Genomic DNA, 16,030 nt, shown 5'->3' on the forward strand with positions numbered 1-16,030 from the left:
ATATATATACTCCTAGCTAACGGCACATAACATGTGGTAGATTAAGGTAATCCTGTTTAGAGTCATATCTGCTGCAAGGTTCCTTATGAATAACTACTATGAAAGGATTACACCATGTGGTATCAGTATGGAATGACAATGAAGGCCATCATAAGCCAACATTATATATTAATACTAAATTGCTTCAATCGTCTTTAAGATGCTGACGTACTGCATTCAATTTTAAATTTTTAATTTATGTAATGATAAGGCAATACCAAACGTCTTTTTTATCTGGTCATTTCCTCACAAATCAGTTGAATCATGGAACCCTATTATTTCAAATCAGTACAATTCAGAAAGTGCCAGAATATGCTGCCTTTCAGCTGTCTGCCATGTTTTATTTACATTCTAGTTTATGGTGGTCCCAGAAACTAAGTGCGCCTCATTTAAACTGTTTTAACGCAAATGAATTTTAAAAAATGTGACCTTATTGCACAAATGCACAAACTGGAAATAAATTACAACCACCCGATGACGTAGTTAATCAAATATTTCTATTTTTGGCTAAAATGTTATATAATACCTCTTTAAGAACTACTTTCAAAGACTATCGGGCTCCCGCGCCTTCCCATGTACTTAGGCGTGCTGTTGGCTATCTGTCCGCATTAATAATATCACAATGAGGAGCACTACACCTCCGGGTCCCCCATGGCAAAGTTCCTCGCCTGATTACAGTATCAAATTCACTGCTGTATCTCATCATCACTGGATGTCCCCGTCTGCCCTTCAAGCACAAGCCAGCAAAATATACCTTAGCGAACCCGGCCCGACGCAACTCTTATATTTAGCGGGCTGATGATGATCGATTGGAGGATCCAACGGCTCATTTGGATGTGGTCAGACCTTGCTGAGGAGGTCCTTCGTTGGCGTGATGGTATCAAAGGTAGCTTGAAAGCTGCGGTAAGTGTTGGAGAGATAGCGATCCGCTTTGGGTACACGGCTAATCTGCACCCGCCACACGCCTGGCGGCTTCAGTGGGAAGAGGGTGCGGTGTGCGGGAGGTTTCCTCCCGGTTCTTCTTTCTTCTCCTGCGCGGCGGATCGTTCGGAAGGAGTGGACAGTTCGGAGCCACGATGTCCTCGTCCCTGGAGTGGGTCTACATCTCCAACTGGAAAAGCCAGTGGAATTGGAAGCGTTGGATCGAGCCTTTGATCGAAGACAGAGACGTGAGTGTGTGTGTGATGTTGCATGTTGCCAGTCAGAGACGTCGAAAAGTACCGAACAGTATGGTCTTAACCACATTTCTTTTAGCACAACCTTAGAATGATTGCTATCGTATGCTAATACGTGCGGTAAAGGTATTTCGTTAATAGTCGCTGCAATACCATTTTGCACTAATCTAAGCTTGGCTAGCTTGAGTTACTTCGACGATAATAGACTTTATATTCTACCTTTAAACGTACCGAACAGTATGGCCTTAACCAGATTTCTTTTAGCACAACCTTAGAATGATTGCTTATACTTGCGGTAATGGTATTTCGTTAAGAGTCGCTGCACTACAATTTCATATTGGTCTAAGCCTGGCTAGCTTAAATTGCTGGGATTACGACGATAATAGTCTCTCTATACTACCTTTAAAAGTGGTATTTAGGCATAAATACGGTGGTCTTGTTGATATTCATCCATCGCCCTGGGTAAAACAGACCTGGTACTCTGCCTATTCACAGAACTCATGTAGCGGCTTACGCTACTTAATATGCACGGTACAAGATAGGCACTGTATGCCGTGAAAGACAGATATCGTAATGCACTAAAAGCCACCTTTATGAAATTTGTAACGAATATTCAAACCCTTCGTTGTTGCATTTATATATGTCCGTGATCCGAATTTTTATGAGTTGTTATTTTTCTATGGAGTATACTACATCTTCCACTACTTCCACTTGTTACTAAACAAAGATTAACTCACATTTCTGACACGGTTGGCATTAAAACCGCCTACACTTAGTTTGTGGGACCACCAAAAACTATCAGAATGTAAACAAATATGGCTTTTAAACACTCGTATGGTGTAATATTTTGGCACCTCCATTTCCTAAATGACACTCATTTACAATGAAGTATCAATTTACTTATACTAGTAAAGAAATGAGTAGAAAATGACTTTTGTATCGTTCTTATGTTACATCATGCAGCTTTAACTCGTCTTTTCATCTCGTATAAGAAACGAAAGCTTTTCAATAATTTATGATGTTTACTAACACCAATTTACCAACATCAAATAAGTCGCGCCACTCAAAATGTCAAACAAGTCATATTGATTTATATTCTCTACCATCAACTTAATTTTTAATTTTCATTTCGAATGTGCGGATTGTTGATTACGAAATACATGTATGTCAGGTCCTATTAATTTTGTTCTTCGCCTGCCTCCTATCGCTGTCTTTTATAACAATGTTTTGTTAATGAGGGTCTTGATTTTTGGCTAGTATTAGGCACTATTCTTTGCTAAATGGTACTTTTTAGTATCATTATTTGCCCAAATTCTGTATGAAAATTCATTTTATCCAAGAATACCTGGTCATTTCTTAAGTATATCCAATATGAACTGTTGGGTCTGAAGAAAAAAATGGCTGAAAAATATCGTTAATATATTGTATTTTAAAAAATGCAGTTCAGTGCAAATGACGAAGAAATTATTAGTAGTTAAGTATCGTTGACATCTTATACTTCTCAGTCTATGTTACCATTTTTTTCGTTTATACAGGTTTAGGTCAAACCTGTGTTGTACAATGTAAACTTGGAGGGATGGTCACAATATTTACGTAATACATTGCATATTGTCCACTGTTATATTATCATACACAAATACTGTTGACTGTGTTTGGCCTATTGCTTCAGAATCTCCTATGTTTTCCATTTTACCACTGTTTCTTTTACAGGTAGATTGAATCCCGAATTATGCACTGTAAACTTTGCTAGAAAGGTAGTCACCACTTCAAAGTTGCCCACAACATATTTCACGTTAATACCTCCGTGAAAATTGGAGGTATCGTTCTTGATAGTACTTGGGCTGTTGTTGTCTGTTGACTGTTTGGCCTATTGTTTTTCCCATGTTTCGGTATTACCATTGTTTCTTTTTCAGGTAGATACTCTACCCTAATTCATGCACTGTAAACTTTGCTAGAAAGGTAGTCACTGCTCCAAAGTTGCTCACTACATGTTTCAATACATTCACGTTATTACCTCCGTGAAAATTGGAGGTATTGTTTTTTTATAGTATTTGGGCTGTTGTTGTCTGCAGGTGCTGTGTGTGGTCGTCAACAGGACGTCCTCCACCTGCATCTTCCGTTTCCCGGGCGACAAGGTACTGTTCTGCCTGGGACCACTCCATCCCATCCGGAGGATAGCTATCTGTGTAGCAACTAACAAGTATCCTTTCTACCGTTTGTACTGTTTTTGCGTACGCGGTGTGTGTCTGTGTGTGTGTGTGTGTGTGTGTGTTTGTGTTGTGTGTGTGTGTGTGTGTGGGGGGGGGGTAGGGTCTGTGTTGTCTGTGCTTTCGCATACTTAATGCCGAAAAGGCCAGCATAACTCAAGGAGATATGGATTGCAATACAATGATATTTGGTATGTATCCTTGGTATGTGGGTAGGTGTTGGAGAAATAAAGGGCCAAGGTTGATTTGAATTGGTGGATTTCCTTGGTACCGCAGTGGAGCTTTTACATATTCTGTTCTGGATATGCACACTTTTTCCCTGCAATACGTTAACCATTCATTTCTGGACATTCGTTGTATACATTTCTATAAATGATATTTTAAAAAATCCGAATCATGTTTCATTCCAAGCAAAATGTGATTCAGCGACGAGACCAACCAATCAGACACCAAATATTACAAATACTCCTGGATACAATCCACATCAATATCTAATTTCACCATGATCCTCTCTTTAGCCGTAAAATGCTTAATTCATGTGTCCTGATTTTCCTTTAAAGCCAGAGTTGATCCCACCGAAGCCGTTCCCTGACCTCATTCCTGATGAGTCTATGATATACGTACATGCACATCATGTCCACAACAACTCTTTGATACCCATTCATCCATACCCTTACCAAGGCAACATGTGTCCCTCTTGTGCAGTTAAACTCTACCCTATATATTCTAGAACCCAAGGGAGATCCTTGGCAGCAGACACTTAGAAAAGTTTGTTGAGTACGAGTGACTCATGGGTATCAGTAGTATCGAACGCAGCTTGCTGATTGCATTTAAAGTGACTCCGACAACGTGACATGGAATTTGATTGTCCCAGGAGCGGATGATTGTTGCAGGTCGGTAGAGTCAGTGCAGAAGTGAAGAGAAGTGTCAGTGTGAAAGGTTTTTCAATATCGACTGCTGGAAGTGTCCTATCTGATTGTGTGTGACGGTGAAGTATTGATCTGGTCGCCGTGCGGTCAAACATATCCTGGAGCCGTAAATGTGGGAATGTTTGCCGGTAAACTGGCTGATTGTGCTTGATGGACCATTGTCATCAAAGCAAATGAAGCATTGAAGACTAGTATGTTTTTAGAATTTAGTTTATCGATTGCAACGAAGTCAGTGCTACACTGCAAACAAGGTAAACGACAAACATCAACAATACTTTATTTATTGCCCGTGATGTGGCTGATTGTGCTTGATGGGCCATTGTCATAAAAGCAAATGAAGCATTGAAGACTGGTATGTTTTGAGAAGTTAGTTTATTGATTGCAATGAAGGCAGTGCTACTCTGCAAAAAGGGCAAACTACACATTAACGATACTTTATTTATTATTTAAATGAAAACGAAGTGGGACATCTACAGGGCAACGTGGAATACAAGCTAGATACCGATTCTCAGACTTTTATACATTTTGCATCCTGCTTAAGCTTAATGATGATGCTTAGCCATATGCAAACATATACAAATGAGTATGTAAATATATCACACTAACAATCATATACCATGCTGAATACATTCACTTAAAATCATCTCTGGATAAAAATTCTGGAAAAAAAACTAAAAAAAAAAGATAGGCGTTCTGGTACTGTGGCAGATTTATTCGTGTTTCCTTTTTTAAGGTCGTTTCGATCAACATGTTTATTGATTTCACAATTTGCTAAACAGCCCAGCTGCAGTTGTTTTCACCACCCATTGCCATCATTTCATCGGTATCAGTAAAATCAACTCATACTTCTTTCATATCAGATGTATGAACAAATTCAAGTCATTTTTCAGACCAAAATATTGACATGCACTAGCATTTTTACCTTCACATTTTACCAGAACGTTATTTTTGCTAGCGTTTGTATGAGTATATATGTGGAATACGGTTTAGTACTATAGCTAAAGAAACTGTGGGTGGGTTGTCATGAAACTTAGTATGTCGTTGGTATTGATTAAACCTCAAAATGGTTAGATGTTTGGCTTCCTAGCAGCTTGTTTGCACATGAAAGCAATGGCACGTTATATTATTGCCCGAAGAACATGAGATATTTGATGCTCAGATGACAAGGCGGCTTCTTTTACATAAAATATTTATATGTGAATCTTGTAGCTACAGGACAGTGCTCACCTTGGTTCATATAAAAATCTATTTTGGCGTCATATAGCCTGAAAATGCCACCAGATGATATGAAAAAAGTATTCGACTTAACGATCGATCATACATATCTTCAAAACATTTCGCTATCTTTATTTGACGTCTTCATATCGTCTTGTTTTCTTCTTATTCAGGTCTCTGACAGTTAATTTTCACCGTGCAGTGCGATGAACTTTAAAGTCGACAACCTTCCATATTCATAGCCCATGGCTGTGAGATTGCGAGAATAGATGCGACAGGTGAAAGTATTGGATGAAGGCACAGTGGACTTTATCTACAAGACATCTTGGCAGCTCAAGATACAACACCATGGGATCAATAAAGAATTCCACAAAATTGTCACGTTTAGGCCAAAGCATGTAATTTTTATGGATGACATCATCGCGCGCATTAATTTACGCCTGATTTTGGGGAAAAACAAGAATTTTTTGCCCCCTCACAGTGGTCAGGTCAACATGCCAAAAATGGGCAAAGATGGGCAAAATATATGTTGCCATGCCGGAACGTGAATGTCAGATAAATATGAAGAGGGGCGAAAAGACAAAGCTCTGGTTTAATGTTTTGTCTTTTACTTTAATGCAGTGTATTTCATTCCTTTTATGTGTGATGTTTACGGAATCAAAACCATTTGCACAATTTGGAAACCTTTTATTTTTCAGTAGCAATGGATGTTGTAATAGTTTGAGGTAAGCTTAGCACAATATAGGTATCATTTCTTGTTCAACAAGGTTTATGATGTCAAAATCCTGTTTTTTTCGCCCAGCTTGTTTTCTTCCGCCCTATCACATTAGATTTGGAGTTTGAGAAAGATGGCATCTATAAAATTTACTTGAACATCGTGATAGTGAGAGCAACTCAATTCCCGTGTATGAAGATCGCCTTGACGTGTGTGTCAGATAATGCATCTTTAGAAGTCGTGCAAAGCAGTTATCTTTTACAATAACCTGCCTCAAGATGACAGCTTCAGATAGTAGATAAAAGAAGTGAAGCCCCTATACGTAAATCGTAATTAGCTTGCGCAGTGTCATGTTATATCTTGTCTACTCTAGGGACTACAGACAGATCTCCTACGCATTTTATCCTACTTTAAAGTGGAAATAAACATCATCCCGGGGCGCCAGTAAGGATTACATTTTAACCCCCCGGGCTTGGCATCTGCTATAAACTGATACTCGTTTACTTATAATTGCCATGTGGATTGCCTTTCCGATAACCCTTACCCACCAGTCTTTCTAGCAGTAATTTGTTGGGTGCGTGGATACTTATATAAATGGCTGACCTATCGATCAAATGGTGTACTGGACGAAAATGAACATAAATAGATAAGGTTAATCGCCAATAGTGGACACAGAGCAGGGCTATTCTCCAAGCAGAGATTTAGGCTTCGGCTTGTCGTGTTTTTGGCGTTTTTATCAGGCTTAGCTTTAGATTTTGGACTGGTATTTCTTCAAAAGCTTTGGGTTTGCAAATGGCTACTGCCATGCCAATTTTGTTACTGTCTTGCAGCCACCGAAAGATCTGCTTGCAGATTAGCGCAGGCCGACAGAGTCAGCTTAAAACAAATATATCGTTGATCTAATCAAGTCGAATTGTGCCTCAAACTAATGAGTGGCGACAGTTCTTTATGCACACGTATTCTGGAACTGTTTTCCCTAAGCGTACGATCCGTCAATCTGATGCCGCAGTCATTACTTTTGATCCCAACGGCATCGGTTATTGTGCAGTGCAAATTAGCGAATTTATCGTAGTCATCATTTTTGCCTTCTGGGTGCTTTACAGTACACTGGGTCGTGATACATATCGACGTTTTGTGGAAAGGAGGGCCTGGTGATTCTGAAAACATCCAACACTAGTTTCTCCAAAACAATGCCTGTTATGATATTTTGTACTACTTACAAAATTGTGGTTGAAAGCACATGGGCGGGGACATTGACAGAATGACAGGAGGTCGAAAGATAGTAGTAACAATAACAATGCTGATATGATATTTTGTATCACCGACGTTTACGGAAGTATGTTTATGGGTGGCGGAGAATTGTGGTTCTGTATTTGTTTGTCCGGACAAAGTAGGTTGAAAGCACGTGGGTAGGGGTATTGACAGAATGACAGGAGGTCGAGAGATGGGAGAGCAGAAATGGAGCGGCCTTGGGGGAATTCAGGAAGACAAAAAGTGTATACTTCCGAGATGCTAATCATGTTTACCGAATTTTTTCCTCTGTTTCCTCTTCTTCTTCTCCAAACCAATAAGGTCAATGATCTGAACCAGGCGTCTGTCACCATGGTAACTAGTGTTGGGTTACACAATGTTACAATTCTATAGCAGGAGGGATTTGGACTCCTTTTCTGACCGTATATATGGATGTGTTTGTGTAAGAGCAGACCATATGCGAAGGTAAACATTATGCATTTGCTTTGCAAATGTTTCCTTTCTGGTTAATTTACTTGTTTTATGATGAAAAGTACAAATGATGCTAGCAAATATCAGATGACCGAACGTCCTTGACAGAACGCCCAGATATTTTGAGATGTTTGTGATGTGCACCATCCTCATCAACAGTCTCATCCTGTCTTTGTCCAGGCCCATCCCCATCACGGAGTAAGTACCATTAAGTTACTCCTCTCCTCCACTCAGAATAATGCATGACATGGCGGAACAACAACCTTATATGGCAGCATGTAGTTTCCATGATTTTTAAAGTCTAATCAAAAACTGACCTTGTAATTCCTAATGAGGGCGGAACTAGGCAATGGGGACATTGATACCCGTCACACACGCAACCAAGCAATCGTATCCAAATATATGTTTTTAAAGTTCAAACTTTTGGTCCAACACAAAAAAGTCTCTCGCCTAGAGCTTTCGACCAGTCACTCTGGTCTTCCTCAGTCGACTGACCCAGTGAAACTTGTCACGTGGCTTCTTTGAAGTGTGACGTCAACACTGGGTTAAAAGTATCTGGTAGACGATGTCGGCCCCCGTCGCGGTTCAATGAATGGTAATGGGCCCTGATGTATATGGCTTCCTTCACCCCTCTCAAGAAATAGTCCCTTGAGGAAGACCAGAGTGACTGGTCGAAAGCTCTAGGTGAAGGAATTACATGTGTTGGACCAAAAGTTTTAACTTTAAACATGTAACTACCAACACAGATGAACTTTCATGACAGTGACACTTGTGATTTTTCCTCAGCTATGTGTTCATGGCGATCTACACGGCGGAAATGGCTATCCGGGTGGTGGCGAGTGGCTTCATCAGGCGGAAGCACTCCTATCTCAGGGACATGTGGAACGTTATAGACTTTCTCGTCATTTTTCTCGCGTGAGTTCATCCACCTCATATCTCGCATGAACTAACAGCTTGCATGATTGGTTAGCCTAGTGGGCAGAGTGCATCTGGTTGGTCGAGCGTTCATGACCAATCTCGGCCTGGGTTTTAAATATTGTGCTTGCTGAGACGTGATTATTCTGCAAACTCTTATTATTACTGCAAAAGCTAGCACCCGTTCCTGCCAACTCATTTTTACACTAGTAAGAGAATACACTAAGCGACTATGGCAAAGAGAAGTTAAGCAGCGCTAGTTAAACACAAATCTCCATATTTATGGGGTGGGAAGACTCCGACTTGCACGATCTTTTGAACAACGTATGTGAAAGGCAATGTGAAAATTCGTATCATGGAAGGTTTAGATTTCATCCAACATGACGAATTTCAATCTTATCTATATAAACTGCTGTGAAATATAAGTCTAGAATTTTATATGCTCTTGGGATTTATCTACACTAGTAGGTGTTCCAGATTTTTCGTTTGTGTTGACAGAACGTTCCATTACCTCCGCCAAGAAGGTTATGTTTTCCATAGCGTTTGTATGTCTGTGTGTGTGTATCTAGTTTAGCACGATAACTCAAGAAGCTTTTGATAGATTGTCATAAAAGTTGGTAGGTAGATAGGTGTAGATAAGACCTAGATATATTTAGATTTTGGGCCCCCTGGCGGCTTTGCTTGGCACTGCAGCATAATTAATCTATGTTATCCTACTGATCAAGGCAGCCTTGCAGTCTTTTCAAAAGTTCAATCCTGAAAACTAGCTTTGCTTACATACTTTGTAGCTGTGTGCGTTTGACAATGCCGAGAAAATGAAGGATGGTCGGTGTCAAAGGCACATAAGCACCTCATTCGTCTGCCAAAAAAATAGGAATCCTCAAGTCTCTTTGACCTCACGAAAAGCCATCGGCATGAAAGTGAATAGAAGCTGCTGTACAGAATGTGAAAAAGGCGCTGCTAAATGATGTGTTGTCAGTGTGAAAAATTAAAGCAAGCATGAAACTCGTCCGCAACTGTGAGCGAAATGAGAAGAAGGATCTAGAAGTAAGCCTGGGGGGTATCTATGTTACAGTGACGAGTAGCGCTGTAGGGAAGAATACACACAGGACAGCAACATATACAGATGCGTCCATAGCCACGCCGAATCTCTAACCCTAGGCAATACATCAAGTTCTGACTGAAGAATACAGATAAGTAATGTGATCCGCCGTGCAGTTACTGAGAGAAAGCCACGGGCATGTTTATTCCCTGACATACACTGTAGCACTGGTTGGATGCAAATACCTGTCCGACTCACTTAATACAAGGCGAAGAGTGCAGAAAAATAGCACAGAATGTAGAAAACTTCAACAATTGACACCATATAGTTGCCAGAAAGACCGTATAGGCAATGACAAATTTTACCAGAGCAAAGTTTGTACCGGCACTACACAACGAATGCAAACTCAGAAACAGCAGTCTAGTTAACCTTTTCCCAGAGTAATGTTTCCTACAGAAAGATAGCACAGAATGTAGAAAACGCTGACAATTGACACTGTGTAATTTCCAGAAAGACTATACAGGCAATGACAGTTTTACCAGAGCAAAGTTTGTACCGGCACTACACAATGAAAGCAAACAGCAGTACTAGTCTAGTTAACCTTTTCCACAGTAATGTTTCCTACAGAAAGATAGCACAGAATGAAGAAAACGTTAACAATTGACACCGTATAGTTGCCAGAAAGGCAATGGCAGTTTTACCAGAGAAAAGTTTGTACCGGCACTACACAACGAATGCAAACTCAGAAACAGCTGTCTAGTTAACCTTTTCCCAGAGTAATGTTTCCCCACAGATTGAAAGATAACACATAATGTAGAAAACGTTAACAATTGACACCGTATAGTTGCCAGAAAGACCGTATAGGCAATGACAGTTTTACCAGAGCAAAGTTTGTACCGGCAACACACAACGAAAGCAAACTCAGAAACAGCAGTACTAGTCTAGTTAACCTTTTCCACAGTAATGTATCCTACAGAAAGATAACAGAATGTAGAAAACGTTAACAATTGACACCATATAGTTGCCAGAAAGAGCGTATAGGCATTGCCAAGTTTTACCAAAGCAAAGTTAGTACCGGCACTACACAACGAATGCAAACTCAGAAACAGCAGTGTAGTTAACCTTTTGCCAGAGTAATAGTTTCCCCACAGAATAGGAGCACAGAATGTAGAAAACGTTAACAATTGACACCGTCGTTGCCAGAAAGATCGTATAGGCAGTTTTACCAAAGTTTGTACCGGCACTGCACAACAAATGCAAACTCAGAAACAGCAGTCTAGTTAACCTTTTCCCAGAGTAATAGTTCCCCACAGAAAGATTCTTCGTGCCTGACTGCTTTCTGATTCTCACGGCAATCGTAGTTGTATAAAGCCTCTCTCCAATCGCCCCTACTTAACAGACTTGATGAAGCGTTGCTGGGTAGAAGGAGGATGTAGTGCATACTTAACGTTACGGGTAGTGGCTACTATTGATTCCGGGCGCTGTGCGTTACCAGGGATAATCAGTACGACTCCTGTCCAATTTTCCGCCCAGCAGCATCATTTCCTCATCGGGGCAAGACACTTAGCCGTGGCGGCTACAGAATCGTAATGTACTTTCTAGCACCTGTTAAAGTTTAAAGAGCATATGCCGTACTTTAGATGTATGGTTTACTGCTCATCTGGAAAGTAGAGACTAACACTTTGCCTCAAATAAATCCTTTGTTCTCAATACTTATCATTGGTGGCTACAGAATCGTAATGTACTTTCTAGCACCTGTTAAAGTTTAAAGAGCATATGCCTTGAGTTAGATGTATGAAAGTGTACAACTTACTGCACTGTATAGAGTAACATTTGTTCTCAGTCACTCTATATTTCCTCATCAAGGCAAAACACTTAATAGTGGTGGCTACAGAATCGTAATATACTTTCTAGCACCTGCTAAAGTTTAGATAGCACGTGCCCTGTGTTAGATGCATAAAAGTTTATAGTGAACTGCTTATCTGGACAGTATAAAGTGTAACATTTTACCTTTAAAAATCATTTGTTCTCAGACATTCAAAATTTCTTTATCAGGGCAAAACACTTAATAGTGGTGGTTCCGGAATCGTAATGTACTTTCGGCCACCTGTTCAAGTTTAAAGATCATATGCTATGTGTTAGATGTATGAAAGCTTACTGCATGCACAATTGAGACTGTAACATTTTACCTATAACAAACCCTTTGTTCTCAATCACCCTATATTTCCTCAGCGGGGCAAAATAGTTTCTAGCACCTGTTTAAAGAGCATATGCCGTGCATTAGATGTATAAAAGTTTACTGCACAGTATAAACTGTAACATTTTACCTATAACAAATCCTGTGCTCTCAGTTATTCCACATTTCCTCATCAGGGAAAAACAATTAGCAGTGGTGGCTACAGATTCGTAATGTACTAGTACTTTCGCCCATCTAATAAAGTTACAGTGCATTACATGTATAAAAGTTTATGGCTCACTGATTATTTTTGCAGTAAAAACTCCAACATTTTACCCTGCAGATATTAGCTTCAACATTTTTGGCATAGAAAGACAGGCAGATATCTTTAAAATACCATTCTAATCCGTAAGCTAACGCACTTGCTTTTCTACCAGGCTCCGATAACACCAACTTAATTGAAGTTTCGTCAGCTACATCTTCATCAAGACCTGAAAGTTAATCGTAAACATTGCTTTATATGAGAGGCTGCGAATCCGTTAATTGTGTTCGCCGGGGTCCTATTAACTAGTAATCCCTAGGTGCACACAAAACGTAGTTGATTGTTGTTTGACTTTCATTCCGATGTCATTTAATGCTCCTTCCGTCAGTCGTATAAACCTAGAATACGCCTACGCCAAATGGTTTACGACTATCTTTATTTGCATGATCAGAGGAAGACAGAAAAGCCGCTCTTTCATAGACGTTGCGACATTCAATACGGAGCACTTAAACACATTATCGTTGTTAAAGTGAAACAATAGTGTAGAAGTAAATGAGTGCATATAAAGAGAATGCAGAGCAAAATCTCTCGTAACATGTATCGTTGACAGTCAACGTGAGCACTATTATATTTCCGAAATACTAGAAAGCAATTGTTTTTAGTATATTTTGCACGCAATGTGTACATGTATTCTGTTTATGTTATGAGTTATGTTCTGGACTATATGTGAATCATTGATAATACACGCGCCTATTTCAGAATTTTAATTTTGGGATATATCTTTGGGAGCAACCACTTTTTTCAATGAAAGAGAAGCAATGTTTTACAGTGTGAAATTACAGGTATGACATTCTTTGCCAAAAAAATACAACTAATTTTTCAACACAAGAAACCATCCAATGCATTTCTTTCGCTAGTTCATGTATATGTGAGGTTCATGTTCAAACCATCAAACGAAGGTTTGCATTAAGAACCAAGGGGGATGCATGCCAAGATCCAATTTAAGATTACGTCTCAAACTAACGCGTGGGCGTCCTCAGCCAAATAGCTGAAAAGAAGAAGTTGTAAAAGATATGCTCAGTCGTCTCTGGCCCAACTCTGTGAATAATCGCAAAAGATACAGTTAGGTAGGCCGAAAGAGTGTTTCTCAGATAAGATCATGACAGGAGAAGACTGCAATGCGTCTGAGACTTATCTCCCAATGTCTCAAGTGTAAACCCAGCGCTCCATCAAGCCAGAAAAGAACTCTTTTGTAATCGTCTGCAGATCCGGAAATTTATTTGAAGACTAATCCGGCAATTGTTATTCCGGCAAAGAGGCCCAATTGTGTCACAAAAGAAGGCCAAATGGCTATGCTGTTATTCTTCTTACATAAAGACATGAAAAAATTACAACAATTTTATTACAAAATCTTAAAAAACCTCCAGCTACATTTGCAACACTCTATTGCAGAGGATGTAATGTGAAATACCTTGCCATATTCAGATCTAAATAACACTTAAGTCATTCAGCTTAAATATAAAATGATATGCGATGTCCCAACCCCACGATTTTTATTTCATACGATCTTATCTCAATTACACGAAAGCCAGATACAACAATCATGAAAACATATAGAGCAGTATAAACAATCATATCGTACACGACCTCTTTGGACCTCCCTGCAGTATGTTATACTTTCCTAAGTGTGAGTTGTGTAACGTTGCATGAGTTAGTAATGCCATACACAACCATCCGTCTCGACAGTATATCGATTTTAGTATGCCTTTCATTATTATCAGCTGCCACGGGTTGGTACCTCAGTGTAACAGTAGTACACTTAATGTGCTTGCTTTACTGTCGGGTCATCTGGCTTGGCCTTTGGTAAGGGTTTAGATAACATAACGGGGATTTTGACGATCTTCTTGTCGTCTTTCTGTCGATGTGTTTAACCGCTAGGTTGACACATGTTCCAGCCGGTGGATGTAGAAAATTGTCTCGTACGAAACACGGTTTAACCTTTGGCATCCGGAGCGGTAGAGTGGTTTTGAGGTAACTGGAATCTCCTGGTAAGCCACAGGATGGTTGAATAACTGAGTCAGATTTCCGTCGCCTGTGTGTCTGGAATGATGTTCAAAGTAGGGCAAACTTTTAGACGTTCTGCGAAAAGATGAGTCAGTATACTGGTTTTATGGAGAAAGGTGCTAGGTATGAATTTTTTTATTATTCAAAGAAGCTATAATACAAAGTAAAGCTCGAAGACAAACTTATGTTGGTAACTTAAAGGTTTATACATTTTCTATTTCTTACAGTCTCTCTTTTTAAGAAACATATATAGCTATAGTATTGGATAACCTATTCGATACAAACATTATATTTCAGTAGACACGCGCAAGATATTGAATCTAAAACAATCCTGGCAAATTGCAGAACATTATTTTTGAAGGACACCTTTTCATGAGTATCTGTATAGCCAGTATAACCACTATTTGGTGTAACCCCCCCTGGTAGCGAGCAGTTTTCATCTTTTATTAATAGTCACGTACTTGGCAATGTGTGGATTTACTCTATTGTCAGACGCTACTCACACCTGGTTCTGGAAAACCAATACATCATGTGTCAGCGTGTGACACTTACAACTAAATCATCGCCCAGCCTGGCTTTGAAGCAAAAGACAGACATGTGATGCCACCCATGTAGGTCACTTAATCGATCCCCTACTGGCGAAGAGGCGCTGAATAAAATGGACGGTGATGGATTCAAGAGTATCGATTTTGCTGTCCTGATGGGCTGGGATGTGAAATCCTGTTTCCAACTGTACAGATGTAAGACTACCTTGAAAGCTGGTTCTCTGGAGCCCTGTCAGAACCTTCCCCGAACGCCAAAGCTGGCTGAAATTCTGGAGCAGTCTGGTCAGATTTAGGCCACAGCCACGCCTACTTTTCTATTCGAATCGAATCATATTTGAGTTAGATTTGAGTCAAATTTGACCCCCAGCCACGCCCTACTCCTGAACACCAGTTAGGTACCAGTCAACAATGGTCGAACCTGCTTTAAACATATTTGAGTTAGACCTTGAGTCAAATATGGCTTCCAACCACGCACAACACCAGTAAAACTACCAGCCAACCATGGTTGACCTGTTTTTAACATTTCGAAACATTAATTTGGCTCTCGCAGCCGAATACTAGTAATAGCCGACCTCGCCGAACTTCAGCCAAACTCAGACGACCTTGGTCCCGACCTACTCCAGACCATGGTTGGGGGGAGTTCGGCAGTGTTTCGGACGCCATATTCGGCCAGGCGTTACAAGGTCTTGAGCCACCATCATCTCTCTCCTAGGCGAGGATAGACGTGACTGATGTGCCAAACTCTCACTGAGCGGCCAGTCGGTCTGTCCACGGGCGGGGGCAAACTACTAAAGCTCCGAAGAGAGTCCGCCCCGATCCCGGTAGACTGTAGGCTGGCGTGCAGGCAAATTGGACGCTCTATGGCCGGCTAATTCCCTTGCCAGTTAAATTCCTTTTTAGGCCGATTTTTACTATTTATTCAGCATGCAAAGGAGTCTGGTGGAGACTAGTAGCCTGGACACCAGGCTAATGTACCGGTTACGACAAAATGGGTCAAAATCTCATAACCACAACCATACAGTGC

General features: G+C 40.2%; 1 protein-coding gene across 6 annotated transcripts in view; it reads left to right on the plus strand.

Moving 5' to 3' along the window:
• LOC109476290 (sodium channel protein 1 brain-like) overlaps positions 1-16,030 on the plus strand; it is a 123,826-nt gene that overhangs the window by 73,099 nt on the left and 34,697 nt on the right. For all 6 annotated transcript variants that reach the window (XM_019777198.1, XM_019777197.1, XM_019777199.1 and 3 more), the window contains 3 exons: positions 3,287-3,414; positions 8,120-8,200; positions 8,789-8,917. In XM_019777198.1, coding sequence (XP_019632757.1) covers positions 3,287-3,414; positions 8,120-8,200; positions 8,789-8,917 — 338 coding nt within the window. The remainder of the gene's footprint in view (positions 1-3,286; positions 3,415-8,119; positions 8,201-8,788; positions 8,918-16,030) is intronic.

Source organism: Branchiostoma belcheri, unplaced genomic scaffold, assembly GCF_001625305.1.
Source record: "Branchiostoma belcheri isolate BF01 breed outbred unplaced genomic scaffold, Haploidv18h27 scaffold37, whole genome shotgun sequence".
NCBI lineage: Eukaryota > Metazoa > Chordata > Leptocardii > Amphioxiformes > Branchiostomatidae > Branchiostoma > Branchiostoma belcheri.